A 19,854-nucleotide genomic window follows, 5' to 3' on the forward strand; every position below is an offset into this window, starting at 1 on the left:
ACTCTTTGTCCCCAAAGAATTTAAAATAATGTCGTGAATCGCATGAGGCCTCTGCAACGTCGCTTACCTTGTCTTCAGCGATGCGTCGCCATGGCAATGCGGCGTCACGTGACCCTGCGGCGTCATTTGACGCAGAAGGCAAGGTAAGGAGTCGGAAACTTGCGCTCCTTTGCTCTAGTGTAAGGCCTCGACCAAGCTTCCCGCTGGCGTGCTGAGGCGCTCTGAGGCTCAGGGAAAGCAGGTGCTTTCCCTGGCCTTGCGGGTGCTTTCCCTGCGCGCCGTCAGGGGGCGGGCCATTGACGTCACGGAGCTGGTTCGCCCTCATTGGGCGAACCGCTCACGTGACCGGCCCTGTGCTCCGGCAAGCGGGAAAATTTTAAATTTCCCTAAGACCTACGCTTCCGTGCTCTTGCAGAAGCGTAGGTGAGCCCCTACTAAAGCCGCTCTAATTGCGGCTGCAGGGGCTCAGTGCTGAGCGGGAGCGCGCCACAGCGCACCTCCGCCAGCAAGCAAGTAACATGGCCGAGGCCTAAGGCTGCGCTTATAGTGTCGGTGACAGCGACGCGATGTCGCGTCAAAACAAAAGCATTGCCGCCAAGGATTGGTCGCGATCGCTGGAAGTCATCTCTATTTGATTCTCCAGAGACCGTCGCCTGACCATCGCGTCGCCGGCACTATAAGCGCAGCCTTAGGCTTTGGGGTCGATATATTAATGACTTATCCTTATCCTGTGGCATGGCCCGCGGGATGCCCTTCTTGAATTCATTAACGTGTTAAATTCCAATGAATTAAACTTGAAATTTACGAGTGAAATCCAAAAGGACTCAATTCACTTTTTGGATATCACTATCTATAGATACTGTGATGGTAAATTACTTACCAAGACCTACCGTGAAAAAACGGCAACCAACAGTTTTCTACTGTTTAATAAACATCACCCGCCACATCTAGTGCAGGACATACCTACAGGACAGTTCTTGCGTATCCGCAGGAACTGTACTGCAACTGAAGCTTTTGAACAACAAGCACAAGAATTGAAATCTCGCTTTATGGAGAGGGGGTACAGCTCATCATGTGTCAAGAGGGCATATAAGAAAGCCAAATCGGCAAGCCAACAAGAACTTCTGTCGTCCAATAAACAAAAGCACGAGCAATCAAAAACGAATAGATTTGTTGGAAATTACAACAAATCGGTGGAGTCAGATTTCAAGTATTATACTACAGAAGCACTGGTATTTGCTGTTGGCAGACGAGGACCTTTGTCCAGTATTAAGACCTAGACCGACATTGGTCAGAAGAAGAGCTAGGAACATAAAGGATTTGCTCGTCTATAGCCAGTATACTATTCCAACAAACACCACATGGCTAGCTAATAGACCTAAGGAGTCTTTTAAGTGTGGGAATTACAAGGCATGTAGTTTCATGCTTCCGGCAAAGAGGTTTCATAATTGGTTGCGGGTGGGGGTTTAACACCCCTATTTTGTTTTCCAGGATGGAACCCAATATTTTCAGCTCCTGAGATACTTATCAGTACAATTAAAAGCTTTTTAGTCCAATCCAGGGGAGGGGAAATGGCTAAATCTCCCGCATCATGCTGTCCAACAGGAAGCCATCATCCGTTGCAGATTCCTATTGGCCGGCGTCACGGACGGGGATGAAAAACCAGGAAGTTATAGTGCTACTTTTATTGGTAAGAATCTCAGGGACAGGGGGGGGGGGGGTTGCCGGAGCCGAAGATAACGTGGTTCAACTCCAGGGACCCTCTTGTTCCCATCCTGTGGGGTGAGGGAGGGGGAAACTGTGCTGCTTTAACACTTCATTATATCAAATATATATTACTTTAAAAACAAACAAACACAGACTCTAAAATAAAATAGATTACAGTCTATAAGTCTGATTCCTAACAATAAACAAAGCCCACCTCAGCCATTTTATTTTCTCCCTTCTTACCAGCTAGCTCAGGCGTGGTCAACTCCAGTCCTCAAGGGCCACCAACAGGCCAGGTTTTCAGGATATCTCTGCTTCAGCACAGGACTGATGTAGACGTGCTGAAGCAGGGATATCCTGAAAACCTGACCTGATGGTGGCTCTTGAGGACTAGAGTTGGCCACCCCTGAACTAGCTCAAAGATGACTGAGAACTCCTTCGGGTTACGTTTTATCAAAACAATTAACGTTGAAAAATGAGTGCCCTATTAACTATAATAAAACCAAAATCAAAGCTATTTTGCACATGAAATGTTTGCTTCAGGCGTCCCAGCCATGTTAGGCTTTGCGTCCTTTATTCTATGAAAAGAGTATTTTGAAAGCTGTGTGGCGCTTCACAGCGATGCCGGACATTATGATAGTGAATAGGGAATGGACATTTCGCTGATTACATGCTACATGTTTATGCGGTCCAGGAAACGACTGCATCTAATGAGGATTTCGGAATAGGCCCGAATGATCGCCCTAGAGTTATAACAGTGACAGTTGAAAACAATAATCATATAAAAGGTTGCATTGTGATTATCTAAGCGTGCTATAAATTATAGGTTAAAAAAAACAAAAACAAAAAAAACGCATTTTCTGCTGTGACGCCTTCATGCGCCTGGAAAACCCTTTAGGGCGTGTTAAAGCTGTAAAAATGTTACAGCAAAAAAAAAATGTAGTTATCAAATGAGTTTATTCAGTGTACTGTACACAGGAGAAAGCTTCTATAGAAAAGCTCTCTAACAGTTAATATGGTATGACATATATTTATACCCTAAAAACTAAAACATATGCCCCTTTATGAGGTCGCTTGTGCGTCATAAAAATAACGTAATTGTATAATAAAGAAACAAAATGAATATAGGTAAATCAGCAAAAAGGATTACATCAGCTTCAGTAACCTTTCCTCCCCATTATTATTGATACTTTGTTTCAGAGTTACAATGTGAGAAACTGTGCTTATCTCAGACTCTAGCTATTTCTACGGCCTCGTTCAGGGTGCTGGCTTCGGAGGGAGGGAGGGCGTGCTTACGTGCGGGCGGCTGTCCGAAACAATGTATTGAAAGTGAATTGTGGTTGTCAGGGTAGAAGCTGCCCTGTCTCCAAAGTACGGAGTTGACGCTGGCTACAGTTTCAATAAGGCCTCGTTCAGGGTGCAGGCTTCGGAGGGAGGGCGTGCTGCAGTGGGACACAAAGTATTCAAATTGAATACTGGTTGTCAGGGTAGCAGCTGTCCTGTCTCCGAAGCCCGGAGTTGACGCTGGCTACAGTTTCACTAAACGAAAAATTCGTTTTTTGAAGCTGCAGCAGCGTCACTGGGACCTCGGCAGCCAATGAAATCATTCTTGAGAATGATTTCAAGACAGCAACACCGATCCCTAAGCTCCCGTCTGTAGCCCCGCCCCCTCAACTCTTGAAAAAGTCTGCTGGGGAGGATGAACACACATCGCTAAGAAGACTGACGCTCGCACACGCGAACACCCGCCCTCCAACTCCTGCCTCTGGCACCCTGAACGAGGCCTACCAAGGTTTCTCATTATTGCCTGGTCTTTTCTCTACCTCAGCGGTGCGCAAACTGGGGGGAGCGCGAGACTGCCGACGGGGGTCGCGGGGTTTACAGAGGCTGAACCAGCTCTTTGAAGAGCCAAAAAGACAAAAGAGCTTATTCAATACGCGATCGGCTGAAAATTACCATTCAAAGCTAATTTAATAGGCCCCTAAACAAGCAAGTCCAGTGCTCAAGGGCCACCACCAACAGTGTTCAACTGAGCCACTGATTGAGCCCCCTGTGCTGAAGCAGGGATATCCTGAAAACCTGACCTGTTGGTGGACCTTGAGGACTGCACGTGTCCACCCCTGCGCTAAAATAAAAACATTTTTGTTAATGTTTCTGTTGGGCTGAGCCACATGGAAGAAGCCTTTCACCCAGAGAGATTTATGCCTCGTCAGAGTATGGCGAATACACAGATGTAGCAAGACTTGCTGTTCCCTTACTGTCCTTGCTTGTTCGTACGCGGCGCCAGGGACGGTGTCTGCCGCGATGAAGCAGCAGGGGGCGGGTCCATGCTTTAATGGGACTCGCCGCAGTATTGATCCTTCAGTGCCGCGATCACCGCGGTCACGTGGCAGCGGCCCCCAGAAACGTTTCGGCCGCGTCCATAGTCCGTGCGACGGTGCGAGCGACATCACGCGCACCGCTAACAAAAGGCCTTACCTCGATGAGGATGGTCATAGAGCACGCATGCATGGTTCAGCCAATGGGAGCACGTCCTCGCCACGCCTCCCCATAGTGCAATCCTACAGGCCACGGATCACTTCTTGTACAGGTGCGTGCGAATGTACTATATCTGAGGCCTTAGGCTGGCTACATCTGTTACTATTGCCCCAATAGCAAGCGAGCGCAGGTGGGACCAAATTGTTTTAATTGAAAACATTGATGTTTTACACAACTAGTGCAATTGAGGAGCAACAACATTACATTCAATTGCATAAAGAAAACTAAGAAAGGGAAAGGGACCAAATATTCCAATTGGATAGGACAATCTATTGCCCAAGAAATGCACCAAAGAAACTCTGAAGCATCTGTATACAGGATCTTGGGTTAAATAGGTACAAATGAAAAATAGCTACTGTAAGAAGATTAATCTAGAACAGGGGTCTCAAACTCAGGGGTCTCAAACTCAGTCCTCAATGGCCACCAACAGGCCAGCTTTTATGGATATCCCTGCTTCAGCACAGGTGGCTCAATCAATGGCTCAGTCGAAGGCTGAGCCACCTGTGCTGAAGCAGGGATATCCATAAAACCTGGCCTGTTGGTGGCCATTGAGGACTGTGTTTGAGACCCCTGATCTACAACAATGCACCAACACACGAGCATTTTCCGTAATGATTTGATGCTGACATATCTTTTATTTAATCAGTGTAATTGCCCGTCCTCTTCAACAGGTTGTTTTCACTGGGACGATGCCTTTGCTTAGTAACACCATGCAGCCAATAACACTGCAGCATCCCCATCTTAGTATTCACAGTACTTCTCCCAGGCTGTGAGATTCATGATCTAGATTGAATTGTAAATAGTTAATGAGGGACTCATCCAAACACCTGCTACAAAGCACGCACTCAGATCATCCCAATATACTTAAACCAAAAGTAACACGGTAATCAGTATCATCCACATTAACTTATTGAATGTACATTGTTGCATCTACATAACCCAATAATATATCATCATGTGTATTTAGGGATTTACTTACCAAAGCCTCTCAATATATATACACTTATATACTATATTTTTAACAGATTCCCAAAATGAAATTCGTTTTCTTAATTATAATTGTGCGGTTTATAGAAATTAGTCCCCTTTTGGTATTGATAAGCTGTGAAGCTGCTTCTCAGAGCCGGAGAAGATGTGAGGCGGTGATTATACCAAAAAACGCCGGTGGCGCAAAAACAAATTGCAGGTTTACATACCATTAGCGGCGTGTGCGCCGCCTGGAGCTGCAGGGTGGCAGACTGCTAAAGAGACTTTGAATTTTTTTTCTGGGCGACGACGGCCGCATCACTCAAGCGGTTCAAAGTAAAGTCGGTGTGGGGTATTGTGTTTGGGAGGAGTGGAAGTGTGTCGTACGGAATTGTGTGTGGTGATAGTGGGGGGAGTGTTAAGTGGGGGGTTGAGTGAGTGGCATTGAGTGATAGAGATGGGGGGGAGGAAGTGAATAAGCAAGAGAGTGGGTGTAAGAGGGAAAAGAGGGAGAGAAGGGGGAGAGAGAGAGGCAAGGAGAGAGAAAAAAGGGGGGGAAGGAGAGGGAGAGAAGGGTGAAGGAGAGAGAGGGGGGAAAGAGAGGGAGAAGGATAGAGGAGGGGGGAGAAAGGAGGGGGAGAAAGGAGCGGGGTAGAGAGGAGAGAGGAGACGATGGTGGGAGGAAGAAGGGGGGAATGAGAGAGAGGGGAGGTGGGGGAGTAAGAGGGAGGAAGAGAAATACATGGGGGAGAGGGTAAGGATGATAGGAGGATAGATGGGGATGAGTGAGGAGGTGTGTAAGAGAAAGAGGGGATGCTCGCCAGGCCACCAACATGGTGGGATCCATTTGGAAACTCTAGTCCTGGGAAAGCTTGATGGCGGCCCTGACTACACCGCCTCCCTGTTTTTGTTTTCTCAGATATTAGCCATCTGGCCAAGTTATGTGAGTTGTGTTCATTTGTATAAATCAAAACTCAGCTTGCTATAATAACAATGTGGCCAGGCTACCCCTCGGCCCCCCTTGGTTCCCCGCTTAACTCCGCTAAAGCGGGGGAACCACCGCAGTGTGCAGGGAGACGCTGGGTGCCACCGGAGTGGCGAGCACATCGCCGGAGCTCCGCGGGGAGCGAGTGCTCGGCGCCGCCATCTTGCCAATGGGTGCGCATGCGCAGCACGGCTCGCGCATACGTAGAGAATGCCCAAAGTTGCAACAGCCATTAAGGGAGCTGGCGCATGTGCTGTAGATAGGGACAGCGGCAGCCATGTTATGAGAAGCTCCGCAGGGGGAACTACAATCCCCAGCAGCCACTGGGGCTGCAGGATCAAGTGGCACACAGCAGCCGATAGGGCACCAGGATTCCCCTGTTCAGAGAGTGGTTACATTTGGCATGCTGCGAGCCACACCAGTCGGAGCTGGGACACAGACAGGTGAGGGTGTATGTGCAGGGTGTCTGTGGCCCCTGCACTGGTCCAGATGTCCTTAAAACCTGACATGTTGAAGGGGTCTTGAGGACTGGGGTTGAGCCCCCACCCCCGATATAGTATAGTAAGTCAGTTTAACACCGAGTTTCAGTTTCATTTGAACTACAAAGTGACACTTCAATCTCCGCACCTGGAAGAAAGGCCCAGGTAAAGACTGGTTATCTGTTCCATAACCACTGCCTAATGCAGGCACAAACACTGAGACAACCCTAATGGAAATAATAGGAATAATAAAGCCCGGTTGCCATGGCAGCAGATATTCTTGCAACACAATGGTTGATGTGCGCTGGTCACAGGACATTTCTCCCGGCAGTCACACTGGGAAGGGGTTTTGTTTTTGGAAAAGGAAATAATTCTTCTCAGATGTTATTACATTCTTAGTATCTACAGTTTTAATAAAAACAGCAGTGCTGACAATTAGAAATCATTACAGTTTCGTTGCCTCCCTTACCGAGTTACATTTGGCACAATTTAAGAGCCAAACTAAAGCGGGTTTTCTGTTCAAAATAAATCTATTGTTACAGTTGAGCTAGAGTTACATTAATTCAATGTTCACACTTTAACAAGTGAAAAAATACAGAAATACGTGTATATAACGCTTATGCTAATAAATTCATAAGTGAAATATAACACTAAAGTGGTTATCAAAAATACCTTCAATATACAAAGGTAGGCTGCCTGGAAATGAACTTTAACTAGTGCTATAGTTTCCAGTATTAAACTGGACTGCCCTGTATTTGGACACACTCTGCCCAGTAAATGTATGTGTCCGGTATTACGTCTCTGGACATAGTGACCCTACCTGAGCAAGGAGAAAGCAAGGCTGTTGCTAGAAAGCTGGACATCTGCCTCCATCCTTACTGGCTGCATTATGCAGCAGCAGCCAATCAGGACACGGTGTCAGGAGCCGGAGAGAAGGAAACAGCCTGGAGCGGAGACAGGTGAGAGGGCTGTGTGTGTGCGTTTGTGTATTTGGTCTGCGATGTTGTGCGTTTTCTGTGGCTTTCCTGGGGGGTAAGAATGACAGGGGGGTGAGAGGGATGAGGGAAGGTGAATGGATGAGGGAAGGTGAGTGGATGAGGGATGTTGAGTGGATGAGGGATATATATTCATTCAGCATCTATGCTGAATTATTATATTGAAGCTGCCACTTTTACCCACATGCAGATTAACATGCCAAAGCATTTTAAGGATACAGTATATTAGTATCCTGATAGACCGTGAAATGAGAATTAACTGTACTCCCACTCTTTTGTGGCATTACGTTTGTTGCATACATTGCTGGTGGGTCCTTCTTATCTGCCAATTAATGAGCTAATCCGCAGTAATGCTCTGTGTACCAAACAGGACTACAAATGTGTGAATGTATTTGATCCCGGCTGAAACATGACTCATTTAATTGACACAAATAAACGGCATTGTTTTTTAAGATACGGTATCTGCTATTTGTGCAGTGGATGGTGTAGCGTGTGTGTTGGTGGAAAGAATCATTGAAGCAGCAATACTACATTTCACCCCCCCCCCTTTTTTTCTTTTCTTTTCTTTTCTTATTATTTGTATATGTAAAGAATGTGACAAGGTATAATTCTACATTTTTACCAAAGCTGGCAATCGTTTGGTGCCGTTATATATCTGTAAAAATCCTGATTGTGTGCCTAACTAAATGGCCGCCTTCTGATTTAGTGCTGCAGTCTGTGATATGCTGCAACTGTTTTGTAAGAGTATAGTACTAAGTGTAACACATTAGTACTATATGTCTAGAATAGTCTGCTGTTTGGAACCCAGCAATAGATCTGTTTGTGATACTTTGTTGCCAAAGGAAAGAGCTGAGAGAGAGAGACACTGAGACACTGAGAAACTGATTCAAAAGAGGAAGTGGATATGACTTTCTAAATGGTTGCTGTAGCAACCTAAGGATGATCAGTACAGTATGTTAAAGAAATCATTACAAATGGCATTAGGAGTTTAAAAAAAAGTGTGTGTGCCGAGCGTGCGCATTTTAAGTAAAACTTCTTTGTCTTTTGTCACTGTTTTGTCACAGAAATTATATTTGTGATGGTGATGTTTTTAAGTAAAAATCAAAACACAATTTCAGTGCCAAAACGCAAAGAAGTTTGACTTCGAACATGTGTGCGCGTCACACACACCCTGTTTTAGCTATTTAGACTTCTAGATTTACAGTAGCTGTGAATTCCTTGTGTATATCTGCGTTTGTTTGTGTGCGTCTCTGTGTGTGTGTGTCTCTGTGTCTGTCTGTGTGTGTCTGTGTGTGTCTGTGTGTGCTGCTTCTGCGAGCCAGTGGCTACTGCGCAGGCACGTGGGGGAGGGGATAACGGCTACTGCGCATGTGCGCCGTGCGCGGGAGGCCTCTGCGCATGCGTGCTGAGCTTCCAACACTAACGTTACCGACGGCCTCTTCTGCCAGCAGTGACGTCACTTCCGGCGATTTACTGCAAAGGAAATTTTGGTAGGTGCCAGCAAAGAAGTTTCACTTACAAAAAAAAAATGCTGACAGTATTACAGTATCTATTACTACAAAACTTATTTAAAGACAAAAAGATTTTTCACGTTTTGCTGTTTTAATGCCATTTTATATTATAAAAAAGAGAGAGGATTTAAAAATTGGGGCACATCTGTTGTATATTGGTGATTGCCATTATATACTTTTGGTGTGCAAAGCCTGACATCTAGAGATGACTTTGCACGCTTAGTCAAACTTGGAAAATATCACGTACCTGTATTTCAGTTTGGCGAAGAAGTTTGCGGCAAGATTTCTTGAACGCTGAAAAGTCAATGGGCATTTTATTTTCCCCTTGAAAACTGCGAAATAGCGAATTTCTAGAACAATTCGGTTCATTTTTGTATAGCTCGTGGTGTGAACATCGAAACTGCAGCGCGGCGAGTCTCGGCAGGTACACACATCTCTAAAGATGACCAAAGTTTGGGGCGTAAGTCCTAAAAACATCTCATTTAAAAGAACAAGGATTCTGCTTATATTGATTGGGGTATTTGGTGCAGATAAACTGACTTCTCTCTCTGTCACTTTCTTTGTTGTTCACATGTAATCAAAGAAAAGAGGGAAGATGATAGCAAGCAGAGAACGAGATCTGTTTTTTTAATTATTATTATTATATACAGTGCTTTTTATATAACTAAAGTACTGTATCTGGATGAAAAAACAGCAAGAGTGGGAACCAGCACCAAATTGCTTTAGTGCAGGGGTGAACAACTCCAATCCTCAAGAGCCACCAACAGGTCAGGTTTTCAGGATATCCCTGCTTCAGCACAGGCGGCTCAATCATTGGCTCAAAGTGTTGCCCACCCCTGCTTTAGGGCGTCCAGTGTTAGGCCCGGGCCATAGAGGTGTGGGGAGAGCGGAGGCGCGCTAACGCTGAGGCTCGCCTGCTTCAGTCAGCGCGATTGCACGGACTTGCAGGCGAGCCAGCGTGCACGAAGGGAGCCGGGGGGGAGTGGTTGGAGGCGGGGCAGTGACGTCGCTGGGCCAATCGCCCGCGACGCACTGACGTCAATGTCACGGCGCCGACGTCACGGCGCCGTGACGTTGACGCTGCTGTGCAGTGATTGGAGGTTTTCAGCCGACAGCGCGCTGAAAAACAGCTTGGCGCTCGGCTGAAACCTCCAACGCCTGAGCACGCCTGCGGACGCTCGCGTGAGCCCCCTCTCAAGGCATCCTCATTGAGGATGCAGGGGCTCAGCGCGGAGCGTCCGCACCCCTCAGCACGGCTGGTCCATCTATGGACGCAGCCTTAGAGGGCTCAGAATGCATTGTTCTGTAATACGTCACTGTCCCCTATGATTACAAAGCAGTTATAGTTTCTATTCCTGATCTGTTTTTACGGCTTGGTATTTTTTTTATTAGAAAGCATTTGGAGTTAATTTTAAAAATTATCCCTGGTTGCAATGTACGGGATATCTGATGAGCAGCGCAGCTTGTTGTAATATTTCATTATTCTGTCAGTGGCAAATTATATCAGAATCTACAAAAAAACACATTCTGATTCATATACAGAGGGAGATTAATATGGATTTTCTTGAGTGATACACGGTCAATTAAAACTATCTTCCCCATAGGAATTTTGTAACATCCGTCCTGTCACAGTGTTGATTTGCATTCTCAGTAATTCAATTCACATTTGGAAGTCTGTGATAATGAGATAGGATATGGTTTATTTATTTGCAGATAAGCAGATGCCTAAAATTGAGATGCTAAAGAAAATGGTGTGTGAGGGAGAACACGTCTGTGTGTGTGTGTTATGTTACCCATTGAACTATGTAGATCTATGTGGAATTAAAGTGTTGTTTAGGGATTTTATTATCAGCTTTACAATGGAGAATATTTAGCAAAGATGTTTCAAGCATACTTTTGCAAATTAGATCTGCAAAGATTACCTGCTTCATTACCTCACTCTAAGGAGTATGAAGCGGCTAACAAAGATTTTTCAAACGAATCCATGTATTAAACCAGGCCTGCACAACTCGTAAAGCAAGAAGTGCTCCAAGGAACTGCTCCAAGGAAAAAAAATTGGGCTGCATGGGTAAAATCATCATCATCATCATCATCATCATCATCATCACTCCTCCAGCACCTCTCATCATCATCATCCTCATATATCTCCCCCAGCACCCCTCATCATCATCCTCATATCTCCCCCAGAACCCCTCACTATCAACCTTTGCGATACTCCCCATCTATCTCTCATACCCCCATCTCTCCCCCTCACCCACACACATAATACTCCCTCTCCACATCAAACACACAATACCCCCCTGGACACCACACAAATCCCAACCCCCCTGCACCATCCTTCTCCCCCCCTGCACCTCACATCACTCTTCCCCCTGCACCTCACATCACTCTCCCCCCATGCACCTCACATCACTCCCCCCCTGCACCTCACATTACTCCCCCCCTGCACCTCACATCACTCTCCCCCCCTGCACCTCACATCACTCTCCCCCCCCTTGCACCTCACATCACTCTCCCCCCTGCACCTCCAATCACCCTCCCCTGCACCTCCAATGACCCTCCCCTGCACCTTCAGTGACCCTCCCCTGCACCTCCAATGACCCCCCCCTGCACCTCCAATGACCCTTCTGCACCTCCAATGACCCCCCCTGCACCTCCAATGACCCCCCTTCACCTCCAATGACCCTCCCCTGCACCTCCAATCACCCCCTGCACCTACAATCACCCCCTGCACCTACAATCACCCCCCTGCACCTACAATCACCCCCCTGCACCTCCAATAACCCCTGCACCTCACCCCCTGCACCTCACATCACCCCTCCTGCACATCACCTCCCCTTCACCTCACCCCCCCTTCACCTCACCCCCCCTTCACCTCACCTCAATGCACCTCACCTCACCCCCCTGCACCTCACCTCAATGCACCTCACCCCCCTGCACATATCCACGTTGGGAGCAGGGGGGGGGGAGCGGCCGCAGAAGAGCTCAGCTGGCTGTGACTTCCCCCTCCGTCCCCCGTTGCGAGCGGGGGGGGGGGGCAGGGCGGGGGGGAGGGAGCAGGATGGGGGGGAGGGAGCAGGGAGGGGAGGGAGCAGGGAGAGGGGAGCGGGCCCTGCGCATGCGCGCCGGGACCGCGGGGAATCGTCGCCATTTATTTTTTTTAAGTTTATTTATTAAACTGGCGCCCGGCCGGACTCATCGCGGGCCGCACAGAGAGGCCAGACAGGCCGCATGCGGCCCGCGGGCTGTATGTTGTGCAGGCCTGTATTAAACCAATAAACCAAAAAATAGTACTATTCTCTTAGAGCTGCGTTAGGACTCATTTCTGTAAAATAAAAAATAAAAAATTGGATTTATAGTTGGAACCATAATTATATACTCATATTCATATACAACAGAGTCACCTCTTCTGAATAGTTGCTCTTTGACTTAAAAATTTCACATCATTGTTGGCACTGCGTATCTTGCAATTAAATGTAGCGCACTTTCCCCCACCCTCTGGGAGATGTGGTGGCTACTGTGTGTGTGGTGCGGTACCTGCGGCTCACAGGAGGTCTGAACCTCCGCTGCTGGAAGCCTGGGGTGTACCTGATCCATCTGGCGACAGCGCCTCCACCTGCATGGGACCCTAACAGTGTCGCATAACCCCGTCACAGGACAATGTACTCAGTAACACACACCAGGATATGGTATAACGATTTTTACTAAGCACAACTGATGGCACACATACTGCACAACCACACCGTATAGTACATATAGCAATAGTCCCACATTGTATTCCCACAGTACCTGGGTGCAGGGGCACCAATGTCCTAGTGCCCGGCCCACAATAGGCACTCCCACCCTAAGTGTGTGCGACAGCGCTGCCCACAACTAACGTGTGTAGAGTTGGTGGAATGTTGATACCTGCTGGGTACTCCAGCACCCGGTAGCGCTGACTGTAGACAAGGAGCCGTCTGGTCCCACACCATCGTCCTCAGCGACGAGTCCGCCTCCATGTTGGGTGGTGTCCAGCAGGAGTGTCCTACCATGAAGAGAGTTTCTTATCTGTGGGAGGTGATCTGGTCCCAGACCACCTGATGACAGGGTGCAGCCGCGTCCTGACTGGGTCCATCACTGTTATGTTACAGTGGCAGAGTCCCTATCTACTGGGGATGGTCCCTGCAGCTACCACAAGCTAAACATTGAGTTGGGGCCTAGCTGGGGCCTAAGGGGATCTCTGGGCTAGTGTAGGTGTCACAGATGCCCAGCACACAAAGCCTACCCTCTTCTTGTCCCAGCTCCGACTGGCGTGCTCCTAGCGTATGAAGAATAAATGGTGACCTGGATTGCCCACCTGTGACCAAGAAGGATCAATATAAATGAGTGAGAATAATCCATTTTAGGCATTCTATTTTTTTTTTTAAGGAATGCCTTATTTATATTATGTAGAAAAACCTGGCATGATACCAAGAAGACTGCCGCACCACAGAAAATATAATGAAGCGAAGAGGATGAAAAAAAACGATTTATTGTATAAAAATAGAGAGACTACACTGACATGTTTCACCCAAAAGGGCTTTATCAAAGTGTATGGAATCTTACCTCTATCAAGGGTTTTTGTATGCTCGCCGAACCCGGAAATGAATGAATGTTATGTTACAGGGGCAGGGTCCCTGTCTACTGGGGATGGTCCCTGCAGTAGCCACAAGCAAAACATTGAGTCGGGGCCTAGCTGGGGCCTAAGGGGATCTCTGGCCTAGTGTAGGGGTCACAGACGCCCAGCACACACAGCCTACCCTCTTCTTGCCACAGCTCCGACTGGCGTGCTCCTAGTGTACGAAGGTGGTATAATTATGTTCATACAGAGAAGGACAACAATGCTGCCAAATTTTGTCAGCACTTCAGTTTCCCAACTGTGGGCGATACGCCGAGTTTTTTGTTGAGTTTTTTGTTGATTGTAATATAGATATGAATCCCGGAAATAAATTTCTCGATTCCCGCCATACACACCGGCATGGTGACATCAAACGCGTCATCACGTCAACCCAATTTGTTAAAACAACAATTTTATTTATCTGAACAACACAAAACAGTCAATATGTAACAAAAACACATTCAAGGAAATATAATTGGAAAGTTATTACTTGACATAAAGACTGAGTAAGAAATATATTAAAAGTCCAATTAGTGATTACAAAATATACTAATAGGGGTAGGATTAACTGAAATAACATAAACAGGACTATTTACACCACCATTGTTCATATAGATGTATAGTGACATTTGAATTATATCATAAAATATATTAATAAAGAAAGTTTATACTAGTAGACACTTAATAATAACATATATTAAAGAAAAAATAAACAAAATATGTCCTAATTCATTAGTAATAATAGACCAATGGACAACTATGTAACTACAAAGTTGGCACTAGCCCACTATCAATCACCAAATTCTTCATTTAAATCATCTTAATTATTTTAGTAGAATTTTAATCCATACATTTGATAAGTTCATAATAATTTCTCTAAAAATGTCAATTCTAATGGTCAAAAACCAAGGGGACAAAATCTTATATTTAAACCATATTTTGATAATATATCAAATGTAACCGTATCTATAAAGCAATAAACATGTGTGTTTACAACATTGCATTAAATGATTGAATTATATTATACACCGTATCGATTTTGTATACACACACATGAGGACCGCATTCACAAAAAATGGAATGATTAGTTCATTAGCACAATTGACAAGCTTTTCCACAGAAAGATGTAATTTTCAATCATATCATACCCCGGAAACAGCCTCTTCAATTGAAGAATTTATTGTTTTTAAAGACCTGATAGAAGGATGCAGAGGAAAAAGAAAAGAAAAAAGAAAGAGGGGAGGAAAAAAAAGTGAAGGGAAGGGAAGGGGGGGAAGGGGGGAAGGGAAGGGGGGAGAGGGGTGGAGGGGGATCTTAAATATCTTACAGCTTTTTTTTTTATCCACAATGATCTTGAATTTATTGACTAATGATAACTGATAAAAAAAACTAACCTGATAGGCAATTACAATCAGATTGTCAGCAAGTTATTGAGGCGAGTCTGCAAGCAATTGCTGTTTATTGCATCTTCATAGCTGATGACTAAAGTAGAAGGTTTTAGGGCATACGCCCTAGGTATAGACATTATGCAAGATGCTATTCAACTGTGACCATTAATATGTGCCATGTGTATTGTCCATTGCTGACGTGCAAATTCATGTTGCTTTGTTGTTTGTGGTATATATATTTTTTCGTACAAAAATATATGCGTTCATACTCAAAAGACAATCCTTTAAAAAAAAAAAAAAAAAAAAATTAGCAGAACATGGTGAGGGAGACCTAACCTGCTACAACAGGGGTGGTCAACTCCAGTCCTCAAGCCCCCCTAACAGGTCAGGTTTTCAGGATATCCCTGCTTTAGCACAGGCGGCTCAATCAGTCCCTGCTTCAGCACAGGGGGCTCAATCAGTGGCTCAGTCTGGGATATCCTGAAAACCTGAACAGTTGGGGGTTTTGAGGACTGCCGTTGAGCACCCTTGTGCTACAACACGGAGTTTCTTTCCATAACCTGGTCTCTACAATCACAAACGGTATTTAGTCCAATTTTCCAGTAATTTTTCATTTTTACCCATTTCACCAGTCGATTCTTTTCTACTAATGTTACCAATACCGAGCATTGAAACACAGACTGGGCCATGGAATAGAACACATTGTCATTCCAGTTCTCTTCTATCATCTGCTGTTCACCACATTTATGTTGGAACGCACAACACGTTTAAAGCCAGTGACCAAGAAGGGGCCTGTAATTTATTATTATATACCATGGCCCATTAATTGTGCCCATCACAAGGAAGAAGGCTACGATCTTAGTATGACAACATTCCTCAATACTATTATAAATCTATGTATATAAGACATTTACAATGCATTCTTTTTGCTGTAAAACTGGGATGGAGAAAATGAATAAATTCTCATTCATGCTAAGTTACTGTTTTATTTAGATGCTGTAAGTAGGAACATTTACTGAAATCATATTCACAGACTAATGTGCTCATTTAGTATGTTCATACTAGAGAGAGATGCACACAAGGATTTCCCCCTATGGTAGACTGATGGATGGCTGTACACTACTGGCATTATATTGCAATCTTCCGTTCATGAACCACAGTATCACCCTGGTGTTCTAATATCTGTTACAGTATGAGTCCTACCTAGCCATGGTTAATCCTCTATTCATGCTGCAGGGTACGAAATTCCTGGGTGCCAACCTGTCTATGGCAACCTAAAATTCTCCAAGGCAGTCTCGCAAAATCCTCTCCTACCCTCTGGGACAGGTAACGAACTACATGTGATGTTTTGTCAGTTTCTTTTTTTCCCCTACAGTATATACTCTGATTTAACAGCTTCACTGCAAAAGGTAGCCGTATCCATGTGTTCCAGGATTTATCCGCAGTAATAATTGGGATCAAACATATTTCTATATCACACTTTTAAAAAAAATGACCAATATACTGTATATATATATATATATATATGTATATTATCAGATGATGGTCCAGTAAGGAGAGACAGCACACACGGGTAGAAATGCAAAAGTGTATTAAAACACAAAAACCAACGTTTCGGTTCCTACAAACGGTTCCGTTTGTAGGAACCGAAACGTGTGTTTTTGTGTTTTAATACACTTTTGCATTTCTACCCGTGTGTGCTGTCTCTCCTTACTGGACCATCATCTGGTAATATACATCTTTTATGATTTTCTATGGGACAAGCATCTGGATTTCCTAATATTTATGTGTGTGCCGGCTGTGAATAGATTTTTATATCTATCTATCTATCTATCTATATATATCATCATCATCATCATCATCATCATCATCATCTCAGCTCTTGCTGACCCAGTTTTGGATGAGGGTCTCTTTATTTATTTATAAAATATTGCACCAGGGACAAAATACATTGAGTTACCTGGATGAATTTCCATCTTAGTTTTGATCATCATCTTAGTCTTTTAATTTCCCTTGGAATCCAGTCGAATACCAATGTTTGTGATGGCAATTTCTTCTTGTGACATGTCCATCCAGCCCGCTACAATTTAAATTTCTTTATATTATATATATATATTCATTATATATATTGTTTTGTGAACCCCTAATTAATTTTATTACCTACTCATCAGACAAAACTGTTAGACCAATTCCAGGCAGCATAGTGTCCTGAGCTGACACACACACTTAATAAGGCCCCAAACTGCACCTCAGTCTGCAGACAGCATAGGTGGCATAGCTGTCAATTATTGTGTGAGCTTCCATGGTCGCTGAAGATGCAAAGCATTATGCTGAGCGACTTGAGAAGCTCCTGCTGTAATTGACAACTATACCACCGACGCTAAGGTGCAGACTCGGGACCCCACTATACTGCCTGAGCTCCGCCATTACATATTTTTCTTGGTGAACCCCATGGACACACCTCACGCACCCCCAGGGCTCCCCAAAAGCCCCAGTTGTGAATCATTGTGTTAATAGAAAGTGCACATAGTATATTAATGTGACATCTGGGTGTTGGATATAGGGTTGAACTTAGGTTTCTGGTTGTTTAAATATGTGAATGGGGTGGGGAAAGAGGGAAAAACACTCTCGCTACTGTCTAATAAGAAAATTGGGTTGCTGGAGCTAAAATACTGAAGAGAAGAACCCACCTAGGCAAATAGGTAGAAAAGGAAAGGCCCTATTATAGCACTCGTATTGGTGTATTGTTATACGTTTTCTGTTGGTTAGTCCACATTTATTTTATTTACTATACTAATAAAGTTTTATTTTAAACAATACACCATTACACCATTGGGAGTGCTATACTGTAATAGGGGTCTTTCTTTTTCTACCTATTTGCATAGGTGGGTTCTTCTCTTAGGTTTGTGGTTGGTAAGTTTTCATTGTTTGTGTGAAATTATGCTGATTCAATTAAGTAGTTTCCAAATGTATTAAAAAAAGTTTATTTCTTATATTGTAAACTACAAATCACATAATTGGTATGAGAAATTCAATATTGTCACATGTATGAGTGTAGAGAAAGCAAACCAAAATATCATAATTTAAATGCCCAACAGATTATTATAAGGCATACGCCTGTAATTCTGGGTGCAGCTGTAAGCCCCTCACACAATTGCTTTAAATCCATCGTGCCCCTGTCCTTGTTCCACCAAACCCCTCCCTCCTTTTTAACCCCTACCTCCTTAGGGTAGGCCCCCCTCGTTTCAGGACTAACGAGTTGATCATTCTGGTCAATGGCCTCTTCACATACTCTAGTCCAGGGGTGCTCAACGCCAGTGCTCCAGCCCCTCCCCCCCCCCCCCGGTCAGGTTTTCAGGATATCCCTGCTTCAGCACAGGTGGCTCACTCAGTCCCTGCTTCAGCACAGGTGGCTCAAATCAGATTGAGCCACCTGTGCTGAAGCTGGGATATTCTAAAACCCTGACCTGTTGGGGGGTCTTGTGGACTGGAGTTGAGCACCCCTGCTCTACAGTACAGAAGCCATGATTTAACACTCCGTTGCCGAGTTGCACACCCCTGCTCTAGCCCTCCAATGCAAAGGGTACACAGACAATGTAAGGCTGCCTAACAACGGTAAACCCCTCTATGGATCTTATGTTGAAGGTCCCTTTTAAAGTAGCAGAACATGCTGCACTGCATTTGAATAAATAAAAAGATTGTAATTAAACAATTGAAGCAGGGGGGTCTCCGGAGTGGAACTGGGCTAATTTCAGCTCCAGTGACCCCCTGTTTACAGAGATACTTACCTCCGTAGCAGTGCCGGTATCCCTGTCCAGATTAAATGTCCCGGTCACACTGGCCAATAGAAAGTCACAATGGATGACGTCGCGGCTTCCTATTGGCCCACGTGTTGTGGGGCATTTAAAGCCGCCATTATGTTAGGCACACAGTTCTCTACCTGCATAGATACCGGCACCGCTTCGGAAGTAAGTATCTCTAGAAGCAAGGGGTCCCCAGAGCTGAAATTACACAGTTACATAGTAGATGAGGTTGAAAATATCATCCTGTTCAACCTATGCTAAATTTAGACGACAGATATTTGATCCTATATTTGTACTTACTGTGTATTAATCCAGAGGAAGGCAAACACAAACCCCAAGTGACATATCATCCAATGATATCTCATAAGGGGGAAAATAAATTATTTCCTGACTCCAAATATTGTCAATAAGATTATTCCCTGGATCAACATCCTTCCCATGTTTAATTATTTGGTATATTCTTGTATACCTTTCCTTTCTAAAATGATGTCCAACCTTTTTTTTGAACATATCTATTGTAGCTGCCATCACAGTCTCCATGGGTAATGAATTCCACATTGTAACTGCCCTTTGTTTCTGGGGAAATCTCCTTTCCACCAACCTTAAGGGATTACCCTGTGTCATTTGTACGACCCTTGCGATGAATAGTTCTTTTGAAAGCTCCGTGTATTGTCCCTGAATATATTTCTATATAGTTATTATATCCCCTCTTAGACACCTTTTCTAATATAAACAAATTTAATTTAGTTAGATTCTCCTCATAAATTAGATTTTCCATTCCTTTATAAATGTGGTGGCTCTTCTCTGTACTTTTTCTAATTCCATAATGTCTTTTCTATGGAGTGG

The 19,854-nt window shown here is 44.7% G+C and overlaps 1 protein-coding gene across 3 annotated transcripts in view; it reads left to right on the forward strand.

The window, feature by feature from the left end:
- The window catches only part of BEGAIN (brain enriched guanylate kinase associated), a 124,850-nt gene that overhangs the window by 45,043 nt on the left and 59,953 nt on the right, over nucleotides 1-19,854 (forward strand). For 2 of the 3 annotated variants that reach the window (XM_075615067.1, XM_075615068.1), the window contains exon 3: nucleotides 16,442-16,531. The exons of the other annotated variant lie outside the window; for it this stretch is intronic. In XM_075615067.1, coding sequence (XP_075471182.1) covers nucleotides 16,442-16,531 — 90 coding nt within the window. The remainder of the gene's footprint in view (nucleotides 1-16,441; nucleotides 16,532-19,854) is intronic. 3 annotated transcript variants of the gene reach the window in all.

Source organism: Ascaphus truei, chromosome 9 (genome assembly GCF_040206685.1).
Source record: "Ascaphus truei isolate aAscTru1 chromosome 9, aAscTru1.hap1, whole genome shotgun sequence".
Classification (NCBI taxonomy): Eukaryota; Metazoa; Chordata; class Amphibia; order Anura; family Ascaphidae; genus Ascaphus; species Ascaphus truei.